Genomic DNA, 14,186 nt, shown 5'->3' with positions numbered 1-14,186 from the left:
ACTATCCAAAACTATGAAAAGAGTTGGAAGATGCAATAACACTAATAGCAGATAGATGCAGAGAATGTCAACAGAATTCCAAGATAATCTTCTGAGTCTGAAGGTGACACATTCACGCACATCAACACCTAATACCACATTCTGAAGAAGGCATGAAGCTGATGGAGGAAAGGTGTCCTGGAAAGTGAATACCACTGACTCATCTAATACAGGCAAAGAATAATCTGAAATATATATCCCACTTCTAACTCAATATTTTTGGCAGTCTCCTATCCAAGTACTAAACAAGACTGAGGCTACTTTGCTTCCAAGATCGGATGGTATTTGGTACCTTTAGGTTATTAGGCTGATAAACTATCAAGTATAATCTGTTAAGTATAGACCTACCTAGAACATCCTAATTGTATTGTAAAGCATACTTTATGATACACAGAAACTTTATTCTGCAACTTTTTCTGATCATTACTATCTTTTCTTTTGTCCATTGCATTATTCTTTCCTTTCATCTTATCCACTTGGTTCCCAACTCTGTGGTTATGTTGACAATATCTGCAAAACTTCACCTTGGGATCTGTTTCTTTAGTGTCTGTTATCAGCTATACTGAGAGTGTTTTCAACCTCAACATTCAACTGAAAACATAAACAGGATACCTGTCCTCACAGTGCACCACATAGAGACTCCTGGCTGAAGGCCAGGGGTTTGGACAGCTTGCACAACCCCAATTCTCTCCCCACACATTCACTGTACAAATGGGTGGAGTTTGTTAGCAAGTTTTGCATGTCTATATGAACTAAATAGAGTTTACATAATACTCTTTAGAAGTTCAGGCACAGCATAGACATGGGATAATTTCTGGTTTCTTGGGGGGTCCACACTATCTCTTCATACATTGGTCAAAATGTAGACATTTTTCTCATTTTTCTATATCCTCTATTAGACCATATATTTTTATTATGTACAAATAATGAGTACATAATGTTCTTTTGATGTGGAGAAGGCTAAACTCACTTCCTTCTCTACTAAAGAGAGAAAAGAGAGACAATTGGGGGGGGGGAGGGAAGCAATTGTTCAGCTTCTGCCTTGACAATCTGATTACTTTGCTTGAGAATACAGGCAGTCCCCAAGTTACAAACAAGAGAGGTTCTGTAAGTTTGTTCTTAAGATGAATTTGTATGTAAGTCAGAACTAGTACATTTTCAAGTGTAACCTCAGCCAAAAATAATATTTTTCAGCTGTGGATAGACTAGAGAAGGGTTAACACCACTCTGGTGTTTGTTTTGCTGTCTGTACCCCTCACTTCAGTCCCTCTGATAATTACATTTTGAAAAAAATGACTTGTAATGGAAACAAGGATTGGTGCTAAAGTTTCAGTTGAGACACCTTTTTGACATGATAACTCTTCCAATGATGAATTTTCCTTCTGAGGGGTAGATTACAGGCAGTCCCCGAGTTACAAACTTCTGACTTACAAATGACTCATAGTTAACAACTTCATGTTGTTCTTAACTATGAGTCATTTGAAAGTCAGATGTTTGTAATTCATGGACTGCTTGTAATCACTTTCTTTCTTTCTTTTTTTTAAAGGGAGCTAGCAATTCTATTAACTCGGTGGAATTCTATCTTGTGCATTGCCTTTTTGAAAATTTCACTTGTTGCATACCAGGCTGGAACTCATATAGACTTTTAGATGTTGGACTACAATTCACATCATTTTGTACCATTGGGTACACTGACTAGGGCATCTGGAAACTGCAGTCCAAAAACAACTGATTGTATCCATGATTTGCACTACCACTATAAACTTTCGTGATCACAGGCAAAGTGAGGGTGGAAATCATATGTGGGGAGAATCATATTTCAAATATTACGTTAGTTACATAGCTCTAATAGTAGAAGACAGCCACAATTTTCAGAGATGTGGCAATATTTCACCATACTATATGACTGAACTGCAGATATCAACCTCTAAAACAAAGAAATAAAATGATCTAGTTTCCATTTTAGGGGTAGGGTATTGGGATGAAGCGTGTTCTTATGCTACCTTTGTTCTCTGTGTCTAGTTACCAAAGACTAATTTAAGGAGGAGTTTTGCTCAACCTTTCATCTTGGTTTTGTTGTTGTTTTTTGTTGTTTTTGTTCCCATAAAAGCTCATGTACTTGTACTTTGGCCTTCTGATTGACAGTGTTGCTATCTCACTCCAATTTGATGGATTGGCTACTTCTGCAGTGACTCACATAACTCTGCAATTGAAAAATGGTCCTTATTTTCCCTTATTTAAAGATATGTCCACTCTAACTTTGTATTGGCCTATGAGGTCAGGAACAAAGATAATTGATAGATTGTTTGATCCCTCATGAACCTACCTGCATGGCAGCTAAGGTCACGTCTCCAAATTCCTCTTTTATTAGGGATCATTAAGACAAATTCTTTCAGTGGTTTTCTGCTCTTCAACTAATGTTTTCCCCTAAGGGAGCAATTAGCTACCTTTCTTACTGTCTATCATGCAATAGGAAAGTTATGCTTTATTTAATTTGATTTTGTGTGTTTAGGTTTGTAACATTCTCTTTTCCTTTTTGTTATTTCAGTTTGTTGCTGGGATTCATTTTAATTTAAGCAATGCATTTAAAATGCTATATCTACAGTGTAATGGCACATTGACATTTTGATCTGAGTTTCTTGTGATTGCAGTTAGATTTTATTGTTGTTTGAAGGAACAGTTGTCAAGATATTTATTCATATTAACATGTATTGGTCACTTTCCCACAAAAAGACCTCAAAGCAATATATAACAAATAAAATATGTAATTACCTACATAAACAATAACACGTTGAAACAATGGAGAAAATATAAATGATGGGTAGAATCTGCAGGAAAAGAAACCACATGAATACCAAATAATCTGAACTACCGTAGATCAGAAAAATTAACCAATAGTGAAGGCAGATTGAAACTCTCAGGTCAAATGTATGCCAGAAGAAATTGTTTTTCCAGTTGATCTCAGAAACCTTCCAAGACAATTGTGCATTGGTGGAACTCCTGTGCAAGCTAGGATCTGCTAGGAGAAGAACCAAAAAGGGACTATACCAGTGGCTCTCAACCTGTGGGTCCCCAGATATTTTGGCTTTCCACTCCCAGAAATCCTAACCGCTGGTAAACTGGCTGGGATTTCTGGGAGTTGTAGACCAAAACACCCAGGGACCCACTGGTTGAGAACCACTGGGCTAGACAAAGGATGGGATAATGAAGGAGTTGAATTACACTAAACTGAAACCATCAACCATAATGTCAGTGTAAAGTTAGGACAAGATGACAGTAGCCCTGAGTAACTGCCAACTCCCCTGGACTGAGAGAACATTTGATTTAACATAGCTGACCTAATATTTGCTCAGCTGTGACTTGACTACCTTGGCCAGTTAACACCAGCAGGACTCTAAAACTAGCAGAATGGTCTTCATATCTGATGATCAATAAGGAGCCAGAGGCATATCCCAAAAAAATTAGCTGCACAGTCTGAGAGTTACAACTGAGATGTTATTTACCATAGTTTGGGCCATAGCCACTATCTGACAATTTGAGATAGCGGAAGACAACTTCCCATGTTCTAGAGGTTGTGCACACATTCCACTGGACCTTGCAGGATCATTCATCCCCTCACGTTTGTTTACCTTTAATATTTTATTTTTATTTAGACTACCCTAGATGTCATTTTGCCATGTTTTAAAGATGAATGTAGAACAGAAAAATATTCCCTGTGTTATTCCCTTTCAAAGAGAAAATGCATCCATTGTGCAAAGCTGGCAAGAGAAAGAAGAATGAGAAAGAAATGCTCCTTGGCACTTCACTCTATGCATCTGATGAAGTAGACTTATGTCTTTGAAAGGTTATGAAACTGAGACTACTTTCTCTGCAAGCTCCCTTTTGCATACAGATATTCCAGCCCCAAACAAATATGTCTTTGAAAGACCATAGAAGTGAAAGAAATTTGACAAAATTGGTGTGACAAGGAAGGTGGTTGATGACATAAGGAATATGGTGGAGGAAACTTCCCAAAGGCCAGAAGAAGCTTCTAGATATATGAGGTTAGGGCAAGAAGAGAGAAATGCTTATTAGACTAAAAAAAAGCATGGCGGATAAAATCATCGGAACAGAGGAGGTGGGAGACTAGATAGCAGTAAATGCAGAAAAAATGGATAGTGATGAAGAAATAAAGCTGAAGATTGAAGGAACCACCCAACACAGTAATTTGGAACAGGGATTATTTTCTGAGCACCATGGTTTTGTAATATTTAAGATCACGAGGTAGCAAATGGGGATAAATAGTTAATTCACCATGAAGCTTACTGAGTTAGCAAGATCTATACACTACAAAACTGTGAAGTAGAAGGGAAGGAATCATGCATGCCATCACTACCTTGAAGGAAAAATATCTCCCCATAAAGCATCCCTCCTAAAATTCAGCTTTATTTCCACATCCTTCCTCCAAGGTAGTGGTGGCATGCAGGAGAATGGAAGTTTTAAAGACTAGATAAGAGTAACAGGATTAGAAATGCTGATGGAGTTTTGTGCCCATGATGCTGAATTGTGACCTTTGCAATTCTTGGTGTTAACTCGGCATTACAAGAAGGCAATCAATGTGGTTTGTACTGGTCTACATTTTATTGTACACTTGGCTATCCATATCCACAAATTTTGCATCCACGGAATCAACCAGCTATGGCTTGAAAATATTCAGAAAAAAATCCTCCAGCACTCATTTGAGTTCAATATTTTATATAGGGCAGGGGTCCCCAAACTTTTTAAGCCGAGGGCCGGTCCACAATCCTTCAGACTGTTGAGGGGCCGGATTATCATTTGAAAAAAATGCAAACAAATTCTGATGCACACTGCATTTGTCTTATTTGTAGTGCAAAAACAACAACAACAATGAAAGAACAATACAATATTTAAAAATAAAAACAATTTTAACCAACATAAATTTATCAGGATTTCAATGGGAAGTGTGGTCCTGCTTCTGGCCAATGAGATAGTCAAATTAATTAGGGTTGTTGCTGTTGTTGTTGTTGTTGTGTGCCTTCAAGTCATTTCAGACTTTGGCTGAGCCCAAGTCTAAAATGTATTTATTTATTTATTTATTTATTTATTATTTACTGCATTTATTTACTACATTTGTATCACACCCTTCTCACCCCAAAGGGGACTCAGTGGCTTACAAATTATATGTACATACAATATATTATATTATTAGCATCGCACAATATTACCATTATATATTACTACTAGCTATGCCCGGCCACGCGTTGCTGTGGTGTTGTCTGGTGGTGTTGGTGAGAACTTGTTGAGGTAGTGGTGGTATTGAATGTCTGTTGTATGGTTGTCTTTATGTTTAGTATGCATTTGGTTGTTTGTGTTCTGTGAAAGTGGTGAGGGTAGAGGGGGTCTATGTCCCTGTGTAGTATTGTATAGTATTTATACGTTGTCCATGTGTTGGGAATGCTTGGATTGTGTCCTGCTGCATAGTAGAAAGGGTTGGGCTGGATGGCCCTTAGGGGTCTCTCCAAACTCTTGTGCCTGTCCCCTGGGCTGAGTGCGTTGCTAGGAGACCAAGTGGGCAGAGCATAGCCCTCTAACTGGCAGCAATTGGATAAAAACAATTATTCCTCTCCCTCTAATTAGGACTTTATTTTTCTTTTCTTTTTGTTGTATCAACCTAGAGCCGTGGATGATGGGTTGTGTTGTCAAATTTCGAGGTTGGGGGGCCTGTCGTTTTGTTGTTTTGTCCGCTGCCCTGATGCCATCACTCTTTTATATATATAGATATTGAACTATACCACTATACTGTAATATTATTAGTAATATTATATGTAATATAGAATATATAATTAATATTATTATGATATGGTATTATTATTAGTAGTGTTATATTGTATTACATTATAATATTATTATCAATATTATATGTATATACAATATATTATATTATAAAACTGAGGGCGGGGGCCAGGTAAATGACCTCGGAGGGCCGCATCCGGCCCCCGGGCCTTAGTTTGGGGACCCCTGATATAGGGGGTGCCATTTTACTACACCATTGTATATAACAGGACTTAAGCATCCTTGGATTTTGGTAATAATGGGAAGTCCTTGAACCAAAACCTAGCAGACTTTTTTTTTTTTAAAGGTTTTCATATATGATGTGGCTTTTTATTATGAATTCTAGAATCAGTTTCAGACTAGTCATATAATTAATTAATTATTAATTAAAATAAGTCATGACTGTTAAGGAGTGAGGCTAACATTCACAGTGGTTTGAAATAGGCAGTCTTCTTATACTAACATTCCCAGTTCGAACCTCTGAATAATCTGATTTTCCTCTTTGAATACTTAGCTTCCACATAATGACTCACATGACTCCGCTTGATTAGATGGTAAGTGATGTCCACACACTGTAGTATTGTTTAAAACAATTATATGACTAAATCTCAATTTCAAGCTCTTTTCTTTCTCCCCTCCTCCCCCCCCCCCCCTCGAGAGACCATTGTCTTGAACTTTCAAATCATCTTTGGCTGTGCTAGTTAGAGATTATGGAAAATACAGTCCTAATACAGACCTAACATGTCCTTCATTGCTGAAAAAAAGTTTGGGTTGGAACTTCTTATTGTCAGTGCAATGTTGGCACCTAACATAATGCAGCTTAGGGAAGGGCACTGGAAAATTCCATTTTAAATTGCATCCCTTTAAACACCATAGCTTTCATTTCCCCTTCATTACTGTCATGGATTTTTACTATTTAATTTGTTTTTCATTTCTAGTTTCCACATTAATTACAATAAAGACCCAATCTGGCTCCTGATGTCTATATAACTTTGGCAGAACGTTTTCAGGTATTACACTTTCTCCCAAGGCAGTCAAACAGATTGGGCAAATGGCCCTTATTTTAGAATCACCAACATAGAGGGGCAATACTGTACATATACTGAGCCACCCAATGCTTAAAGTTTCAGGTTAATGTTTTCTTAACTTGTCATTTGCACAGCAATCCATGATCCTTCTCCCTAAAGAGTACTTCTTGAATATAACAACAAATATCAAATTAATTTGCTAATCAGTACAGTGCAATACTTCTTGTCAGTTTCAAGAGATTTCATATCATTTTCTCCCTCCTATGGGAAAAACAAATAGAAGAAATGTTTCTGGTCATTGGTTTCTCCCATTCAGTTCCACATATGCCTTTTGTTCTTCATAGAAATAAATTAAAAACAATGTGGACTGTGTATTTCTTTTCTTATCCATATATTTCTGATTAAAATCCCACCCCCAGACATTATTTCACAGTGCTAAAGGAGAAACCAAACTTTCAGTGCTAAATATTACAAATATCAATATCAAATATGCTGGATGGTTTAAAAGTAGTACAATATAAGGTTGTACAAAACTTGCTCATGATCTTCTCTACCTTCTTAAATATTGCAAATTGCGATTTCACAAATACATACAGACAATAGTATCAAGTGGTTACCTGCATGTGCAAAACACATCAGGACATTCATTGTCACAGAGTTTTTTTCATTTTCCTTAATATCAGCTCAAACTATGCTTTCGAACTGAGACATCGGAGATACTGGGTTGAGTTATGAAACCCATATTACTAATGAGAAGGGATATCAAAAGGTGTAAAGGCATTTCCTATTACTATGGGAAGGGTTTGGCAGAAGAATATGACCAAGTAGAACTTTCTGACCAGAAGGTTGATGGTTCAAATCCACAGATGGAATGAGCTCCCATTGTTAGTACCAGCTTATGCCAATCTAGCAGTTTGAAAACATGCAAATGTGAGATCAAAAGGTACTGCTTCAGCGGGAAGGTAACGGTGCTCCATGCAGTCATGCTGGCCATATGACCTAGGGGGTGTCTACAGAAAATGCTGGCTCTTTGGCTTAGAAATGGAGATGAGCACCACCCCTCAGAGTTGGACTTGACTAGACTTAATGTCAAGGAGAAACCTTTACTTTTACCTTAACCTTATGAGATAGTAATATAAAAAGTTAATAGAATATAACCAAGGGTGGTGAAATATCAATCAATCAATCAATCAATCATGTCAGTATATCAATCAATCAATCAATCAATCATGTAAGAGTAGATGAGTACTGTTTGTGGGCAGTATCAGCCTATGTTGTTTGGCTGAAAGAAATAAGAAAAGATTTCACTCTGTTCCTCTTTTACTATTCAATCATGTATGCTGCAGATTATTATCCCATATTCTCCCTTCCATCCACAGCACAATTTGCCTGCAATATAAATTGCCAATAATTCACTGTATCACATACAATATCAAAGGAATGTACACAAACAAAGGACCAACATGTCATAAAAATAAGCTGATTCATATTTTATTTGATATCAAATGAGAGCAATTCTCAGTGTAGTTTTCATTCTGACATTTCCAGTAACTAGAGGCTTCAGATAATTAATCCAACCAAGTAGCAGGACATAATGCTGCTTTCTCCCCGCCCCCCTTCTACATAGAAACCTCATTATGTTTTCACAAGATGTGGCAGATGAATGGCATTATCAATAGGCTGATATTACACCGGGAAAATACTTTTATGCAACATATTCAGTATATGAATATAGATATGGGGCACAGTCCTGACTAAATTAAGCTCATTGGAATCCCATTGATTTTGGCATAAAGTCTCAATACTTTATGTCAAATCCTCTTTATTAGTTATCTCCAACTAGAAGGTGCATTTGGATAAGGGGGATGAGTTTGCACTGCTGGCCTTGATCCAACCCACCATCGACCCATCTCCCTATTAAGTAGTTTCCATTCTGAAGGTACAACTGGGTGCAGGATAACATGGAGCAGCAATGGAGGTAAACTGAGGGCAAAGAGAGAAAGCAGAAAACAAAAACTGGACATTTTCCGAGCAGCTGGAAAAATAGGATTACAAAGGATCAATCAAGACTGCTCATGAAACATTGGGGACTTGGAGGATATGTGGCACTCCTTTACAGAGATCCATATGACATTATGTACATTTTTTTAAATGATGACACCTTCAAGCACCTCTATGTCATTGTAGGTCTTCTACACTCAAATCTTGTGAAGACACACTCATTTTGTCCCTCCCATGCCAATAACTCTGAGTAGATAACACAGAAAATGTCCTAACGTTTCTGCAAAGAAAACAATACTTACATTTTTATTGGAAATGTTATTTCTAAGATACTGTGGGGAAGGTGAACAAAAAAAATAGATACAATGTTTCTGGTGTTTTTTTAATAATTACTGAAGAGACAGTGACTTTCAACAACTCTCATAGCACTCTAAGTGTCAAGATTAACACCCTATTCATATTCTAAGCATATTATCAGACAGACTCAATGAAGATATACAGCTACCACCTTAACTTTTGTGTCATTGATATTTCAAGTTGGTAATCTTAAAAGTGTATAATAGGCACTGGTTGTGCAATGGGGAGTGGGAATGTCTAGATTGTAGCGTTCAGTGGGACCCAGAAGGTGTGAGAGCACCATGAACAAACTTCCCTACAGCATACAACACTTGAAATATGAAATATGGAATTGATTAGTAGCTCATAATAGATCTAGCAAATTGTAATGTGAAGTGAGGAGTGGCTGAAAAGCCCATGCCACAAACATTAGGCAAAAAGAATTTTCTTTCTAACAGGCCAAAAAAAGAAAAAAGAAGAAGAAGAATGATTGATTTCAACAGTGATTCATTTCCTCATGCAGATCAGTGGAGTAAAAGAGATTTGGCCAGATTATACTTTCAATGATACTATTGGGTGAAATTGGTTTGAGACTTACCAAGGCTGCAAGAGATTCCTAGATTGATTTGGACTTGCACCAGAGGTAATATCCATATACCGTGCATATAATCATAAGGCACCAATCAAACAACCGAAAGATAAACATATATTTTTAAGAAACAGACACCTCTTCTTGTTTTAATGTCTCCTCCCCCACCCCCACCAGTGTTTAGGCCACACAATAGCCTATCCATGTCACAGAGAAATGTGTTGCTGAACTCCTGTAGCAATATTCAGCTCTATTCGTATTCAGACTTGCATGTCGCTGCAGTTGGCCCTGAACCAAGCTTCTCCAGAATGTCACTATCTGGTGGCACTATGCTTGAGGCTGCCTCTGACAAATTCAATTTACATTTTGTAGGGCACTGAGAGCAGAATCCATACCTCAGAAGGTAGCTTGAGGTCATCTTCCCTTCTCCAACGCCTGCCTTCAACTGTTCTTCCACGCTGCTCTCTTAATCCTGGAAAGCCTCTCAGTATCCCTATCTGAGACCTGCCCCTTCCCAGCTTTGAATTTCTCTACACCAAACATTTTCATCTGAAAAGACTTTGGAATACCATATAACATATATCCTCATAAAAGCTGCCAGCTACTACCAATTAATCCTTGCTTTGCACTTCTACCAAGTTCTGGTCTCTCCTTTTGCATGATACATAGTTTGGAAAGCCATTGGCAAAAGGTTGAACCACTTAGACATTCTGTGCAATATCTTGCATAATAGTGGTGCGACAAATCATTACATACAATTATAATAATTATATTATTTCTCTATACAATATATCTGAACTTTCCCTTATCCAGTTTTAAATCTGGAAGTCTGAACCTATCCCGCTTTCATGTTTTTTGTTTCTTACCTTGAGTTCCACGAAATATTTTACTACACAAACGTATCTACCTCCCATCACCACAGTGCATAAACACTAAACACATAGATTTGCACCACTCAGACATACTTTAAAATATATAGATGGCATTCAACAGAAAAGAGGAGAAGGGAGAAAGGAAGAAAAGCATGTAATACCTTTACTTTTACCTATGGATTTGGTGAAATGGTTCCATGAAGAAAGCATTGCCAGACAAAAGAAAGAAGAAAGAAGAGAAACAACAGTAAGAGTCGTGTGTGTGCAAATGCAAATGTTATCTCCAAAATATGAGAAGAGACAAAGCATGAAACGAAACATTGAAGACAAATGGAGATGCAACTGGGATTGCAATTTGAGAACTTTTACTTTCCAATCTTCAGGGCCATGCAGTAAAACACAGAAAAACACATGCTTCATTTTCAAATGAGTGACATAGACATGACATGAACACTAAGGGAGAAGAGCTTACACGAGGTGATGGGGAAACACAACTAGTTTCATTACATTGCAAAATGTGTTCTTAGCATTTCAGAAGCCAGGAGCAATTGCTTTCTGCATTTTTTTCAAACAGCCATGCATTAATGCAAAGCAGGATTGGTTTTTTTTTTCTCACCCTGGGTACAAATTCTTTTCTTTTTTAAAGTAAAAACTCACAATCTATATGGGGAGAGCAGTTTGATTTTCTTCATGATCATGTTTGAACACATATCTCCCAGCCAGATTCCTTCACCTCCCCTCCCCTTTTAATTGTTATTATATTACAAGTAGGGTAGGGGAAAGAGTAGAAAATGAGAACAAAAGATCTAGGTAGCAACTCAAACAAAACCAGCAGTACATAGATAGAGCTATTCATATTTTAGATGTATATACATATCTAGAGAAAAATATGCACATGACAACAACCAAAGAAAGAAAGAAAGAAAAACGTGACTAAGATTATGTGCTTATTTGCAGCCCAATACAGCTCACAAGCATTTGGCCATCATTTGCAGTGATGGATTTTGAAGCAACTACAGATAAAAAAAAGGAAAGAAAAAACAAAATGAAAAAATAACAATGAAAGCAGAGTGGAAAAGGAGCAGAACCCATACCTTGATCGCCCATCATCAAGTGCGCCAGACCTTAAAGGGAAACAAGAGCACAGTCAGCAATGAACAAGGGTGCATGGGAAGGTGGTATCGTCACAGTGACAATTTTTTTTTAACAACAGGCATATGTCTCCTGTGAGATGTTTGCATTGCACTGGAAAATTAAAACAGCATTTTTCAACCACTGGTTGGAATGCTTTTGGAGGTGGGAGTGGGGCAGAAGGGCAGTCGGGCTGCTGCTCTAACACAGAGTAATGCTGCACTGTTCAATTTCTTTTCAAAGTATTGAAGTTGGGCTGAAGACAAAAATAGTAAGGAAATAATTTTAAGGTCAACGAATTCCCAAAATGTTTTGATCTTAATCTTATAAGTATGTTGATAGTATCATCTCCCTAGGAGGACACTTCATCCTCCGGCTATCAAGTAGTTTCAATTCCCCCTCCACCTTTCTAACCTTGAATTCTGTCAACCTGAGGAATGGGCTGGGTCTGTTCTTTTTCCCCTCATTGTAAATGAGCATTTCAAATAATTAAATGAAAGAATTTCTCTGTCACATTGAAATGAAAATGCAAGGGATGTCTCCTTATTTGTGTGAAATGTTCCAGCAGAAAAAAAATCTGTTCCTGTGTAGCCAACATATTAGGCATTCAGTAGACAGAAGCATGTAACAACATACATGGTAAATCAGGAAAAAGAAAAAAGAAACCATACACAACCTCTTGGTATTAAGTACTTTTTCCAGTTTAACATAGATGGCACTTTAAGCCCACTGAGGTTGAAATCCATTTCTTAATTAAGGCTTTCTTTTTAAGATTTTAGAGACCTGCATTTGAAATAATTCTATGCAGAGCAAGTTCTCCAACCCATTAAAAATAATTAGCAAAATAACACCAAAGAAGTGATGTAGTTCCTCTAAAATAAATCTGAGATAGGTCTTCTTATGTCCCTTTAAGTAGATCTTTAATTTGGCTTTAGGAACCAATAGTAATGGCAATTAATGTAAGGAGAAAAAAAATCCCTGAAGGCATAATTTAGAAACTAAATGAAAAACATACTTCTTTTCTTCTGGAAAAAGAAATGTGCTGTAATACACACTTGCTTTTTTTAAAAAAAATGGTTCACACAAAGAAGGTGTGCAAAGAATATGTTATCTTTCATTAGAAGATAAGAACATAATACAATATACTGCGATTTGTAATTCACATTGGGCAAGCACACATAAAAGACATATAACACATTATCAAATGTTTTAAGAAAGATTTTTTTTAAAAAATGATAAAGCAAGTGTTTACTACAGGAAATATTCCTTCTGAATAGAACATACAAATAATTCAATGTTGACTCTCTTTTTTTCAATTAATGGCCTATCTTGTATATTTATTTAAATACTCATCTTGTATGAAATGCTTAATAGTAACTTCAATTTTTATACAGTTTAGAGAAGATAAGATGGAGTCCTCCTCCATGAATATATCCAAAATTAAGCTTCATTGTGTGCTGAGAAGCATACCCCAGATAAGTGAAGATTTCAGAATGGTAGTTCAATCCTAAGTGTATTTTCTCATTAGAGGTGTGCAATTTGGGCAAAAGGCATGCCATTTCAGGATTCATTTTTAGCCAACCCCTCATTCTCTTTACTGAGAAGTTACTCGAATCAGGAGGAGTGTTGCCATTTTCATTCGGCAAAGTTTTAGATCCCATTTACAACTGCAGGCTGCCAAGTTTCAGAAAAGTTCAACAATCAACTATTTTGTAGAATTATTTTAAGTTTTCATCATAACATTTTTTAAAATAAGGCAAACCGCAAGTGAGGATTCTGGGAATTGTAGTCCTAGGTTGTGTTCATTCTCAGCCAATCAGAGCATGGACACAACCAGGCTTTTTTATTGGCTGAGAAACACCCAGAGAGAAAACCTTAAACTCATCATGCTCCAAGAGGAACTCAATGCTCACCCCATACAAGTGCTGCTGGGAAAGCGAGTTCCCAGCAGAACCCTCTCTTGAGGAGGAGCCTAGGGAACTTTTCTGCTGCCAGAGAGGGAGAAAAGACATTACAGGAACTTCTCCAGGAGCCCCACGGCAGACCCTTACCTCAGGTACAATTCAGACTTATCTCCATCCTCTCCAGTAGCCAATAAATCTGACTCTCTTAATCTGTTTTGCCCAGCATTTCAGTTCCCTCCTCCCCATTCTGTTTTCAAGGGACTACATGAAACGTACTATTGAATATTAGAAATCACTTTCGGTCAAACTGATTTGGGCCCAAGCCTTTTACTCATAAACATTGAGTTTAGTGGAATTTATCTACTTAGATCTGCCTAAGATTGAGGCCTTTAAGTTGTAGTAATTTCCACTTCCTTTCCTATGTAAATTTAAAGGAAAACTATACATACAAGAT

General features: G+C 37.2%; 1 protein-coding gene across 39 annotated transcripts in view; it reads right to left on the bottom strand.

Moving 5' to 3' along the window:
* nrxn1 (neurexin 1) overlaps positions 1-14,186 on the bottom strand; it is a 1,150,439-nt gene that overhangs the window by 985,995 nt on the left and 150,258 nt on the right. For 31 of the 39 annotated variants that reach the window (XM_062968862.1, XM_062968856.1, XM_062968858.1 and 28 more), the window contains one exon: positions 11,792-11,821. The exons of 6 other annotated variants lie outside the window; for them this stretch is intronic. In XM_062968862.1, the coding sequence (XP_062824932.1) occupies positions 11,792-11,821 (30 nt within the window). Of the gene's footprint in view, positions 1-8,001; positions 10,871-11,791; positions 11,822-14,186 lie in introns of those variants that run through there. 2 more of the 39 variants (XM_062968900.1, XM_062968899.1) reach the window with 1 other exon arrangement.

This window comes from Anolis carolinensis, chromosome 1 (assembly GCF_035594765.1).
Source record: "Anolis carolinensis isolate JA03-04 chromosome 1, rAnoCar3.1.pri, whole genome shotgun sequence".
NCBI lineage: Eukaryota > Metazoa > Chordata > Lepidosauria > Squamata > Dactyloidae > Anolis > Anolis carolinensis.
Note: the sequence above shows the minus strand (reverse complement) of the source record. Positions and strands in the feature narration are given on the sequence as shown.